General features: G+C 37.7%; 1 protein-coding gene across 4 annotated transcripts in view; it reads left to right on the top strand.

Annotated features, from left to right (window-relative positions):
- LOC306882672 (integrin alpha-9-like) overlaps positions 1 to 14244 on the top strand; it is a 105538-nt gene that overhangs the window by 5770 nt on the left and 85524 nt on the right. For all 4 annotated transcript variants that reach the window (XR_013785279.1, XR_013785280.1, XR_013785281.1 and 1 more), the window contains exon 3: positions 5853 to 5959. Coding sequence is in view for 1 of the 4 variants with exons in the window: in XM_079437484.1 (XP_079293610.1) it covers positions 5853 to 5959 (107 nt within the window). In the remaining 3 variants the exon portion in view is untranslated. The remainder of the gene's footprint in view (positions 1 to 5852; positions 5960 to 14244) is intronic.

The raw sequence follows: 14244 nt of genomic DNA, 5'->3' as shown, positions 1-14244 counted from the left end.
CTCAAGGGAATAATTGACAATTATGATTTTTGTCATAATCGTGCAACCCTAAACCTCAAACGTGCTCACTCCGGTGCGGCTATGAGCTGTAATCCGCACTGCGAGTGTTGTTCAACTATAAATAATATAAATATAAATAATACAAATATAAATAATAGGACATTTTGTAAATTCTGTTATGCTAGCATGTGGAAATGTGCCCCACTCAACCCGTACATGTGAAATGCTTTTTACAGTTTATAGATTAAATGCATATGAAGGAACGAAAACAACAAACTCTTTACATCTCTCGGAAAGATACAGCGCCGAGTTCAAACAGACGATAGAAATGAATGAACATACCTGGAACAGTTTTCACAACATTTGAATTTTCCGGTGTATGTCTCATGCAGAACACAGCGCAGTGAAGTGAGCGAGTTTCTTCTCATTAATAATGTGGACCGAGCATTGTAATAATGAACCGTCGCTCTGAGACCCTCACTGTTATTACAACTCGTGTGCGCCCGCACTTCAAAACACACACCGCTTGTTTTAAATCCTGGCCTTTGCAATCCGAAAATCGCACTGAGCAATATCGCAATTTGTAATTAATCTTTGTACATCATCCAGCCCTAGGAACTGTGTGTGTGTCATTTAGCTGCTGCCAAGTGGCTTTGTGCGACCCACCTTGTCCCACTCTGCGACCCACAGTTTGAAAACCCCTGGTGTAGAGCCCTTTGAAGCTGCATTGAATTTTTGACCTTGAAATCAGTGGCCACCATATGGAAAAAAATCCTGGAATGTTTTCCTCAAAAAACTTATTTTTTTTGCAACTAAAGAAAGAAAGACATGGGGTGAGTAAATTATCAGAAAATGTTTATTCTGGAAGTGGATTTATCCTTTAAGACTGTCTGTGGATTACTTGTAGATTATTGTGATGTTTTTATCAGCTGTTTGGACTCTCATTCTGACGGCACCCATTCACTGCAGAGGATTCATTGGTGAGCAACTGATGTAATGCTACATTTCTCCAAATCTGTTTTGATAAAGAAAAAAACTCACCTACATCTTGGATGGGCTGAGGATGAGTACGTTTTCAGACAGTTTCCATTTTGGGTGAACTTCCTTTAACTTGTGACTGTTTCTTCTGTGGAACAAGAACATTCTGCCAAACATCATATATTATGTTCCACGGTAGGCGAAAAGTCCTGCTGCTTTGGAAATGACATAAGGGTGAGTAAATTATGGCAGAATTTTGTCAGGTTTTAGTGAACTATTTCTTTAAACCTTCCGTCTGTTGTCAATTTATGAAGAATGTTTTGTGACTCTTGTGGACGGGGGTCAGATGACATCGCAGTACCATGACTAGACATTTACTCATCTGCTTGCAGACATGAAACTATTTATTGGTTACAAAATGGTCTTGATCTTGATAATTGCTAGTATATTTTGAGCAATTCTTTAGCTGTGTATTGCAGATCCTTTCTTCTCTTTACAGCCTTCATTTAAGTTTTTTACTGGTAAAGTGAAATGCATTGTCCTCAGGTGTTATGGGAGGTAATCCTCCACTTTCTAGTATGTTTCTTAGCTTCATCAAATACAGTAACTATGCTATCTCCTTCTAAGCAACACAGAGCTCATTCAAAGCCATATTCAGGATGAGCAATTACAATCTTTATTTAGAGTAATAGAGGCAGTTGATTGTCCCTCCCTCAACATTTCTACAAAATGATATGTTGTTTTGTGCACATGTTGTGACATGTTCTAAGTGAAATGTCCAGTGAGTGGCTCTAAAAGCACATTCAGTTGTATCCAATGAATGTGAATATGGCAATATTTTATTACATTGGTCGTGGTACATATTGCAGCAGTTTGGAAATTAAATGTCTGTTGAGTGGCGTTAAAATGATAATGCACGTCAAGATTCAAGATTTTCATTTGTCACACACACAAATTTTGTACTTAGTGCATTTGAAAATAATGTACCACCTACACTAAACCTTTGAGCTCTTTTGTGGTGTTTTGATTCATGTTTTATACATGACTCGAACCAGAGCGCTTTGCATCTCAAGTGTACCAGGTGAGCTAATGAACGAGTTTACTACATCATAAAGACATGCATATGGAGATGCAAATGTCAAAATGTATTAGTTTACAAATCATGTACTATGGCAAAAGTGTTTTAACATTAGTATTGTGCAAGGAACTGCCCAAAAATAAGTCTTTGTTTATTGATAATCTGCTCCCATTATCAAAATTGGTGTGAAAAGGAAGATAAGTTGTTGGAGTTTTGCTACCACTAATGTTCATTTTAGCTGGAAAGTGCAGTGAATTGTATGTATAGGTACATTTTTGGAGCATGTAGGAAGAGGCACATTTTTACAATGAGCCTGGGTTGATTATATGCAGTCTTGACCTTGTGAAATATATCTGTGTTCGATGAGTAGTGTTTTTTGGATGGTGCTATGCTGCTAATTGCTGAAAATAATGTTTCATCCGTATCCCAAGCAAACTTCATCTTGGTTTTTGACAGTTTGTGTTTCCCTCCTAACTTGAGATCTGGCTCTCTTCGTTGTGTGCTTTGGATGCTTCGCAGCTTTGGGGGCAAAAGCATTAACTTCAAACAGCCCCGAACAAGATGTGATTAGAACCATTTGTCCTAAACTGCTGTTTAGGAGGTAAACGGTTGTTTCTTGATAGACTTTGTGCAATAGCTTCTAAAAAAATGGCTGGCTTATGCATTTCCATCCTAGTTCATGCTAGTTTCTCCTGGTTAGTGCTCATCTTGCTGTTGGACAGGGGTAACCAAAACATCCTACATGACACTGCTGCTCAAAAGTTTGGGTTCAGTAAGATTCTTAGAAGTTTTTATCAGCAAGGATGCACTAAATGGATCAAAAGTGACTGTATGGACATGTATAATGTAACAAAAAAAATTATATTTCAAATAAATGCTGTCTAAATTTTCTATTCATCAGAGAATCTTAAAAAAAAGCATCGCAGCTTCCACAAAAATTAAGCCGCACAACATTGATAATAATAAGTCATTCTTCTCGAGCAGCAAATCAGCATGTTAGAATTATTTCTGAAGGATCATGTGACACTGAAGACTCGAGTAATGATGCTGAAAATTCAGCTTTGATCACAGAAATAAATAATATTTTAAAATATATTCAAATTGAAAACCATTATTTTAAATTTTAAGAATATTTCAAAATGTTTGCAGTTTTTACTGATCAAATAAATGCAGCCTCGGTGAGCAAAAGAGACTTGACAAGATATTTAAAAAAAATCTTACTGACACAATTTTATTGAATGGTAATGTAGTCTACTTATAAAAATATTGATAAAAATAATTAAATCTAATAAACAACAAGCTGTTTTACCCAATATTTGTGTGCTCTGTGTTTTATTGTTTGCTTATTAGTGTTTTGTTCTTAACATCAGACTAGTCGAGTCTAGGGCATTATTTGTTTGACACTTGTACTGCATTCCAAATAATTTTTGAGGTTCCAAGACAATAAGGATGTTGTCTTTGTAGGCAGTAGACTAGTTTTTGGACCGGTGTGAAGATTTCTGGTTATGCATTGATTCCTTCAGTCAAATCTGGGTGGGAGTAGAATAGGAGTCCCAGTTCAGTTGGGAATTATGCAGACTTAACTCTCCATACTGATGCTGTCAGTCTGCTGAGAAGGAGGAGAAAAGAACCAGCGCCAAAGAAAACAGCCGCTGTCTCGGGAGCCATCACTCTTTTTCCTGTGGACAATCACAGTTTGCCCCTCAGAGGGCTGCTGTAGCTCAACGCTCATAGATAAACATTAAAGCAGACCCTTATGCTTAGATAAACTCCCTGCAGGAATAACACGCCTTGCTCGTAAATCCTCCATTTTTGTACAGTTAAATACCCAAAATAGACCATGTCTGATTCAAGAAGCTGATATCTCATGGTTTATATTTTCCGAGGTCACCAATGTTAGCCATTTTTAATCCAAAACTTTTGAGGTAAATGAACTGCGATCATGCTTTGAGTTTTTTCTTAAATGCCTTAAATTTTAATAAACAGACTGGGCTGTGCTTCCTGAAAGGATCATAAGCCCTGGTGCATTTAACTATTGTCTTTTGTTTGTTTGCAGCTTTGAACAAATCTTTATTAGATGTAGTGCTATATAGAAATAAATGGGACATGGCTTGACTATGCATATTTTGCATGGCTTTGATGATCATTTTAAGAGACTAAAGTTTAGGGCTGTCGCGATTCGTCGATTTTAGTCAGCTAGGTGATTTTTAAAAAGACTTCATTTTGCTTGCGTCGACCATAGACTGTAAAAAAAGATGGACGACGCGTCTCCGCTTCCTTCCATTATATAAAAGTGAAGCGAATACATCTCAGTATGGCCGCTGCCATTGTGAGTAAATGACGTCATTTGGAGCCCGAGTCTGCGCAGTAGAGATTCGTTTGGAGCCCGAGTCTGCGCAGTAGAGATTCGTTTGGAGCCCGAGTCTGCGCAGTAGAGATTCGTTTAGAGCCCGAGTCTGCGCAGTAGAGATTCGTTTGGAGCCCGAGTCTGCGCAGTAGAGATTCGTTTGGAGCCCGAGTCTGCGCAGTAGAGATTCGTTTGGAGCCCGAGTCTGCGCAGTAGAGATTCGTTTGGAGCCCGAGTCTGCGCAGTAGAGATTCGTTTGGAGCCCGAGTCTGCGCAGTAGAGATTCGTTTGGAGCCCGAGTCTGCGCAGTAGAGATTCGTTTGGAGCCCGAGTCTGCGCAGTAGAGATTCGTTTGGAGCCCGAGTCTGCGCAGTAGAGATTCGTTTGGAGCCCGAGTCTGCGCAGTAGAGATTCGTTTAGAGCCCGAGTCTGCGCAGTAGAGATTCGTTTGGAGCCCGAGTCTGCGCAGTAGAGATTCGTTTAGAGCCCGAGTCTGCACAGTAGAGATTCGTTTGGAGCCCGAGTCTGCGCAGTAGAGATTCGTTTGGAGCCCAAGTCTGCGCAGTAGAGATTCGTTTGGAGCCAGAGTCTGAGCAGTAGAGATTTGTTTGGAGCCAGAGTCTGCGCAGTAGAGATTCGTTTGGAGCCAGAGTCTGCGCAGTAGAGATTCGTTTAGAGCCCGAGTCTGTGCAGTAGAGATTCGCTTGGAGCTAGAGATTAGTTTGGAGCCAGAGTCTGCGCAGTAGAGATTCGTTTAGAGCCCGAGTCTGTGCAGTAGAGATTCGCTAGGAGCTAGAGATTAGTTTGGAGCCAGAGTCTGCGCAGTAGAGTCGTGAGGCGGAGCCACGGAACCAAACTCCCGCCCAAACTCCCGCAGACCCAATCAACCATAACAACACACCCCGTTTTTATATCATCAAATTACTAGCTAAAATCAAACTTACCACAAAAAGTAAAATTGTAGATTCTTTGTGGGAAATTAATCGTTTAACTTAATCGATTAATCGATAAATTAGTCGATAGATTAATCGAAATAAAAAGTCGTCGTTAGTGGCAGCCCTACTAAAGTTCATTAACCAGTATAAAAGAGGTTGCTCACATCTTTTTACTACTACATTTTGGGATTGGAACTTGATTTGGCCAATATAAATAAAAATAGATCTTCTAGAGTTCTATTGTAGAGCAGTTGCCCATCAGTATTGTAAACACTGAAGTTCATGTTTGCATTTGATATACATGAGTTTTACATTGCAAATATTTTGTGTGCTTATCTTACCAACACAAAGCAGTATTGTCTGTATTCAAGCATATTAACCGTTCTCAAACATGTAATGTCTGACTTTTGTTTCTGGCTGTCTGGTCTTGGAGTGGTTTTATTGGGTTTCTCGTTACAGACAGGGATGTTTATCTCTCTGTTGGCTACAGTAATGTTCTCATTCTGTACTCTAGGAAATAAGCAGAGGGAGTCCTGTGGGAAGACGTGTCAAGGCGACAGGAATGACGAGTGGATGGGGGTCAGTCTGGCTCGACAGGACAAACCCAACGGCAAAATTCTGGTATGTTCCATTTTGAAGCAGAAAACAAGTAATCTTTCCCAACTGTGACTCTACATTCTGATTGGATGAATTGTTATTATAGAGTGATACAGGGATGACATAATTTTGTAGGCCAACCCAGAAGTCATCATCGCCATGGTTCCTTTGACAAAAAACCAATAAGATTTTTCAATTGGATTCTGGTCTGGAATGGTTGGATTGGATTGGTTTTGCAGAAAATTAACTCTGTGGCCAGCAAAAGTTTATGCACTGTAAAGTTTCAGGAGTGACAACCGCATTTAAATATGGGAGTGCATACTCTAAATTACAGTTTTGTGTATACAGAACAGAACTCACTCTCAAAACTGCCATGACTGACACCGTTGTAACCATAGCAATGTTTTGCCATCTCGCGCATTTGGTATTTGCAATTTCTGAAGTAAAATTACAGCAACCAAAGACTCGTTATGTTCGGTGATTTTAACTAAACACTGTTGACAGAGCCGTAGTTTTGTTTATGTTTGGAAGGCTGCTTTGCAGTGAGCGCTCTTGCTATGTCCACATATGTGACCCTGGACCACAAAACCAGTCTTAAGTCGCTGGGGTATATTTGTAGCAATAGCCAAAAATTAGGGGTGGCACGGTGCGAATGAACAAGCGCAAATATGAAGCTCTCTCTGAAGTATTGTGTTTGAATGGACAAATTCACACAAAAATTCTGTCAAAATGCCCGTCTTGGTAAGTATCCTATAGCAGACATAGCCGGCTGAGCGTACAGTATCAGTGCACTGGATCAGTGCATTCTCTTAAAGTGACAGCAGTTTCTTAATATTAAACAAACAGCAACAACAAAGAAATCACTCACTGCTCTTGATTGAATCGCTTTTGTAACTTTAATAAAGATTAATCTTTAATTTATATAGTCAAATATGCAATGCTGTTTTACATTTGATTACTTTATTCAATTTCTGTACCTAAAAAATAATGCTATAGACCTACCTAAAAAAAACCTGAAAATCACTGATTATTTTATTTGTATCTTTACACTATTGTATTTTTATTTGTGCTGTTGTTTGTAGTTAGACAGATTATTCTTATTTTCTTTATTGTTATTTGACAGTATAGTGTTTCCCTAAACATACCGAACCGTACCGAAGCCGTGACTCTAAAACCGTGACACAAACTGAACCGTGAAAAAGTTGAACCGTTCCACCCCTACCAAAAATACATTGTATGGGTCAAAATTATTGATTTTTCTTGTTTGCCAAAAATCATTAGGACATTAAGTAAAGATCATGTTCCATGAAGATATTTTGTAAATTTCCGACTGTAAATATATCAAAACTTAATTTTTGGTTAGTAAATTGCATTGCTAAGAACTTAATTTGGATAACTTTAAAGGTGATTTTCTCAATATTTAGATTTTTTTTTTTGCACCCTCAGATTCCAGATTTTCAAATAGTTGTATCTCGGCCAAATATTGGCCGATCCTAACAAACCATACATTAATGGAAAGCTTATTTATTCAGCTTCAGCTTATAACTCTTATGGCTGGTTTTGTGGTCCAGGGTCACATATTATAAGCAATGCTTATTAAACATCTTTGGGTTTGTTGTTGGGTGAAGCAATCCAGTTTATGGAGTTAATAAAGTAGGCAGGTGCAGGTCGTGATATTTTGGTATGTGGCTTATTTCCAAGGTATTGCTTTTGGATTTATGTTTATTATTGGCTTGTTCTTAATTGCTGTTTTTTTATTGCAAGATCTGGCAACACTAATGAGTCAAGACGTACCTTTGTTCCCTGCGATTTCTTGCACCGTGCATGGCATAGAATTGGAGGTTTAAATACAATCTCCAGAAGTAAAAACCTGAAGTTAGGCTATAAACGAAGTTGCATAACTAAGCTTCTGACAAATCTTTCAATCCTTTTTTTAAAATACACAAGTTGGGATGCTTACAAGGCTGTAAAAGGGACTAGTGAGTAGATGAGTTTCAGTGTGAAGATGCTTAACATCACCGACAACCTCTGTAGTCCCGTTTAGACATTTGTTCACTTTTTCAAGACAAGGTGAACAAATAGTTAACAAAAACAAGTAAAAGCTTAAAAAAAAAATCACAAGTGGGGTATTGCTGAGGTATTTTATGTTTTAGAAAAAAAAGTAAAATAAATGTAAAATATTAAGAGCTCGTGTTAAATACAGAACAAAAACCCACTCAAAAAAGCCGTTGACTCTGGAATCATGGAACCAGAAGTGCAAAAATATGAACTTGTTTCTATGTTTTAGGGCTTATTTTTGCAGCACTTAATATTGCACCGAACATTTACTTTGTGGAAGCAGTTAAATAGGCAATAGTTACAATAGAGTACAATAGTTTTTTTTTTTTTTTGTAATAATAGCTTTAAGCATGCTTAATTTCATCTGTTGTTCCACAATTTGTGTTCTTAACGACCTTTAACGGCTGAATTTTCAACCACCTCAGCAGTTGTTTAACACAAACCACATCGACTTGTAAAACATGGGCAGAAATGATGAAGCCATCATTGTTACAGAATCTTTCAAGACAACCGCATTTTTAAACTCCAGCTGTTCTGTACATCAAGAGAAAGCGTTTGAAGTGAGGGTCATTTTCTCAAGATGACAAACTGGAGCTCCAGAATAGACACTTTAACTGGACAAACAAATCAAACAAGACATCAGTATCAGTCTTCTGGATTTCTTGGTTTCTTCAGGCTTGTGTCGTGGTGGTCCGACTCGAGGTCGAACTCCTCGTTACTGCTCAGCTGCCGTGGGGGTTGAAGCCTTGAGCTTCTCTGGGTTTTGATGGGCGTCTTACAGGAAGGCAGGATCAGGGTGGTCTGATCAGAGGCAAGGACACTTACAGCGCTGATATGTTCAAATCAAAGAGGTTGAGGGGGAGATTACATGTTTTAGTGGAAACTGTAATGATGGTAATTTGGTTGGTAGATTAGTATTTACAAGTCAGAACTGGACTGAACATATGGGCATTTAGACACGTGCGAAGGAGATGCCAACACAATCAGGAGTTTGGCAGGAGATGTGGCGCACCAATGTGGCGATGTGGCGTAGCTCATGCAATCATACTTTAGAGATAGAACTATCTGTTTTGTTTTTTGTCACCATAGAGGTGACTTTGGGTTTTTCGATATGTTGATTGCACCATAAGCTTTATATGTACGCTACCATTTGAGCTCAGTAAACTGATCAAAAGAGACAGTAAAGACATTTATAATGTTACAAAAGATTTACATTTCAAATAAATGCTATTATTTTGACCTTATTTGTACAAGATTCTTACAAGAATACTCTTTCATCAAATTGTTAAAAATAGCTGTTTTCAACATTGATGATAATAAGAAATGTTTCTTAAGCAGCAAATCAGCATATTAATAGTTTCTGAGGGAGAGTTATTTTAAAGTGCAATAATATTTCACAATGATACTGTTTTTACTGCATTTTTACCAACCCCAAACTGTAGAACTGTAATATGATTAATGTCTATGGAAGCCTGTTTTTTTATTACATGATCAAAAAGTAAGACTGGTAATTGTGACTTTTTATTCCCACAATTCAGACTTTGTTTCAAAATTGCGAGAAATAGCACAGAATTGTGAGGAATTCTGGGTTTCCATCTTGCAATTCTAACTTTTTGTTTACTTTTATTGCAAACCTATGGAAGCATGATTCTGCCACAATTTTTTCATTTTTTTATTTCACAATTCTGACTTTTTTTCTCCATATCTTACAATTTTGACACTTTCTCAGAATTATGAGAAACAAAATCCAATTTGTTAGATGTAAATTCAGATTTATGACTTTTTTTTTGCCAGAATTGCATGAAACAAAGTCCAAATTGTGTGCTATAAACGGAGAATTGCAAGAAAAAGGTCCAAATTGTCTGAAACAAATTAAGATTAATGACTTATTTTTAAAAACTGCAAGAAACAAAGTCCGAATTGTGAGATATAAACTAAAAATTGTGAGGAAAAAAACTCCCAATTACTTTTTATGTTTTTTATTCCATGGCGAAAACGAGCTTCCATAGATTTGCTATGAAAGCTGTGTGTATACAAAATATACTTCATGTATAACCTGAAAGCACTTCAACATGTTCTTCTTAGATGTACAGGTGCATCTCAATAAATTAGAATGTCGTGGAAAAGTTAATTTATTTCAGTAATTCAACTCAAATTGTGAAACTCGTGTATTAAATAAATTCAATGCACACAGACTGAAGTAGTTTAAGTCTTTGGTTCTTATTATTGTGATGATTTAGGCTCACATTTAACAAAAAACCACCTATTCACTATCTCAACAAATAAGAATACTTCATAAGACCAATAAAAAAACATTTTTAGTGAATTGTTGGCCTTCTGAAAAATATGTTCATTTACTGTATATTTACTCAGTACTTGGTTGGGCCTCCTTTTGCATGAATTACTGCATCAATGCGGCGTGGCATGGAGGCAATCAGCCTGTGGCACTGCTCAGGTGGTATGGAAGCCCAGGTTGCTTTGATAGCGGCCTTCAGGTCATCTGCATTGTTGGGTCTGGTGTCTCTCATCTTCCTCTTGACAATACCCCATAGATTCTCTATTGGGTTCAGGTCAGGCGAGTTTGCTGGCCAATCAAGCACAGTAACACCATGGTCACTGAACCAGCTTTTGGTACGTTTGGCAGTGTGGGCAGGTGCCAAGTCCTGCTGGAAAATGAAATCAGCATCTCCATAAAGCTTGTCAGCAGAAGGAAGCATGAAGTGCTCTAAAATCTCCTGGTAGATGGCTGCGTTGACTGTGGACTTCAGAAAACACAGTGGACCAACACCAGCAGATGACATGGCAGCTCAAAGCATCACTGACTGTGGAAACTTCACACTGGACTTCAAGCAACATGGATTCTGTGCCTCTCCACTCTTCCTCCAGACTCTGGGACCTTGATTTCCAAATGAAATGCAAAATGTACTTTCATCTGAAAAGAAGACTTTGGACCACTGAGCAACAGTCCAGTTCTTTTTCTCCACAGCCCAGGTAAGATGCTTCTGACGTTGTCTCTGTTTCAGAAGTGGCTTGGTAGCCCTTTTCCTGAAGACGTCTGAGCGTGGAGACTCTTGATGCACTGACTCCAGCTTCAGTCCACTCCTTGTGAAGCTCTCCCAAGTGTTTGAATCAGCTTTGCTTGACAGTATTCTCAAGCTTGCAGTCATCCCTGTTACTTGTGCACCTTTTCCTACCCAATTTCTTCCTTCCAGTCAACTTTGCATTTAATATGCTTTGATACAGCACTCTGTGAACAGCCACACCTTTCAGTAATGACCCTCTGTGACTTACCCTCTTTGTGGAGGGCGTCAATGTTCGTCTTCTGGATCATTGGCAAGTCAGCAGTCTTCTCCATTATTGTGGTTTCAAAGAACAAGAGATACCCAGAATTTATACTGTAGAGATGGTCATTAATTGAAACTCAAATGTAAATATTCTAATATTTCGAGATACTGATTTTTGACTTTCATGAGCTGTAAGCTCTAATCATCAAAATTAAACAAAAAAACTTTTGAAATGTTTTACTTTACATGCAATTAATCTAAAATATATGAAAGTTTCACTTTTTGAAAAAACTTACAAGAAAAAATTAACTTTTTCACGACATTCTAATTTATTGAGATGCACCTGTATGTGTTTACAGTGTGAGTGCAAATGTAAGAATGTATTTGAAGAGATTCACGTTTAGATGTAAGGCATGTTAGAGAGCTGTTGTGCAGATGTGGCGGCCTTCCCTCAGCCAATCAGCTCTCAGCATGAGCAGGAACATGATTAGCCCGTGATCCGCGGTGACTCAGAGCCTCTCAAATTCGTTCCTGATTTAGTTGAGCATTACGTGTTTCATTACGTCTGTCCTGTGTGTTTCCCAGCACTGGCTGCCAGGGAATAAGTTGGAGTTTGTTCCTTTGGTTGTCATTAGGCTGAGGTTGTTTTATTGACGTTCAGCTGAGATGGTTATCGAATGAGTTTAGATGATGCTGCCAGCACAGTTGAGCGGATTGCTCTAGGCTCTGACACAGTCAAACAGACTAACAGTGTTTCTCAACACAACAAACTACTGCCAGATAGTCATCTGACATCATGTGTGAGCGTTCGTATGAATTTGTGTGGCTGTAATATCTTTAAATCAGTTGTTTATCTCAATGGACTGTGTAAGTGCTGTTGGAAGTGGAGAAACAGGAAGCTGAACTGTTTTGGAGGGAATTTGGTTTCTCCACAGTCCTGAGCTCCTCGATGAGGGATTTGATAAAATAGGGAAAGGAAAGTTTGGGGCATATGATTATGGGACTGTATTAATGAGCAAAACAGAAAGGTTTTGGTTTGTTTCTTGATCATTTCCATATTTTTTCCTTGGGTATAATGACTTGATTAAAGTTGAATTCGGTCTTGTGTGCCTCTGTTTCATTGATGGTGTTTGCTGAAACAAGTACCACTATTTCTATTTCTCATACAAACACATAAACCAATGCATTATACTTTGATGTGTAAACAGTTTGTGCTACGGGGATGAATATTAATGCATATCTAACCAAGAGTAGCTATGTCATTGCAATATTTACATATCGTATTGCAATTGGCTTTTATTCTTGCATCTACAGTCTCTAATGCACAGAAAACAAGATGTGCGTCATGAGAGCAGAAAACAGCTCTGATGTGGCATTGTGTTCACTTAGAAGAAAGCACATGCCATTAGTGCTCATGCATTATTTATTTATTGGGCTTGGTATCTTACGATTGTGACAAGATTTTCTAAAGTAGTTTTTTTTCTTAAAAAATCTTAAAATTAAAGTTTTTTTCTTTGCTTTGTATTGGTCGGAACCTAAAAAAATCAATTTCTATAACTTTTTTGTCATTTTTTTACTTAATCAGTATTTTATATTTAAATTTTGTGATTTTTTTAAAAGTTGCATTATTATTATTATTGTTAGGCTTGTTCTTTTGTGATTATGACGTATTATTTTCTGAAGTTTTTTTTTTTTAAGGTCCTAAGCTTTTTTTTGTTTTTTTTTCTCAATTCGTCTTAGCTGTGAGGGAACAAAATATATTTTATATACATTTGTGATTTTTTATTTTTTTTACATTTGTGATTTTTTTTTTATTATCAGTAATTTGCACATTTTTAATCAGTATTTTGTACTTTTTTTTTTTTTTTTTTTTACTTTATATGTACATTGGGATATTTTGATTAATACCAGATATTTGCATCCCTAGCATTTTTTTCCCATTCCTAAATTGTCAAGATCAGCATAAAAAGTGTAATGTTAAAAAAGTATGTCAAAATCAGGAGAACATTAAGATAGAAGTATTAATGCATAGACTCTTTGAGTTTCTGTAACAAACTAATAATCTGCCTGCAAGAACTTCCTTCAGTGATTTCCGTCAGGAAATGCAGCTCTACTTTAGTTATTATCCTCTGTCTATGAGCTTTCTGCTTTGTCTCTCTCTCTTTGGCTGCCTTCACAGCCTTGAGCGCCTCTGTTGTTCCAGAGATCTGAGCTGTTTGAATGAAGATGCTCAGCTTTCTAAAACCACCAACCCTCTCTCAGTGGACATATTAGATCCACAGCCATTTCCAGACTTGGCTCTGTGCTCTGGTTTTGCCTCAGAAGTTAATTTGGCAATGGGATAAAGAGAAGAAGCTTTGTCTGTGTATCATGTTTGTTTCTTCAATTACCATGCAAGCTGATTAACATGTCATGATGCTGATGTGTATGCTATATATACCTTTGTCATGTTAAACACCATATTTAAACTGAGGCTGAAAGGAATGTAGAGTCTGTTTTAGGGCTGCAACTAACGATTATTTTAATAATCGATTAATCTGCCGATTATATTTTCGATTAATCGATGAATCGGATAAAAAACCAAAAACAAGGCATTCATTTCCAACCCTTTATTCAAAAACAGAACTAAAATATTTAGAAAGTGCACAAACACGTTGCTCCTTGAACATCCCAGAGCTGTTATAATAATAATAAAATAAAATAAAAATGGACTAACACAAAAAACATACACCTGTATGCTTTACATCTGCCAAATATATAGACTTTTTTTTTTTTTAATAAAGTGCCACCTGAGCTGCCAGAACAACAGGGGCGTGTCTAGAGCATTTTAAATGGGGGTGCCAGTCTGGGGCACTGCCTCAAAAGAGGGTGGCCGGGGGGGGGGGGGGGGGTGATTATTTCTGGAACCTGGTTGATATGCTTCTATAACTATATACAAAAACAACAAAATACAAATGCACTACATAA

Source organism: Barbus barbus, assembly GCF_936440315.1.
Source record: "Barbus barbus genome assembly, chromosome: 16".
In the NCBI taxonomy this organism is placed as follows: Eukaryota; Metazoa; Chordata; class Actinopteri; order Cypriniformes; family Cyprinidae; genus Barbus; species Barbus barbus.
Note: the sequence above shows the minus strand (reverse complement) of the source record. Positions and strands in the feature narration are given on the sequence as shown.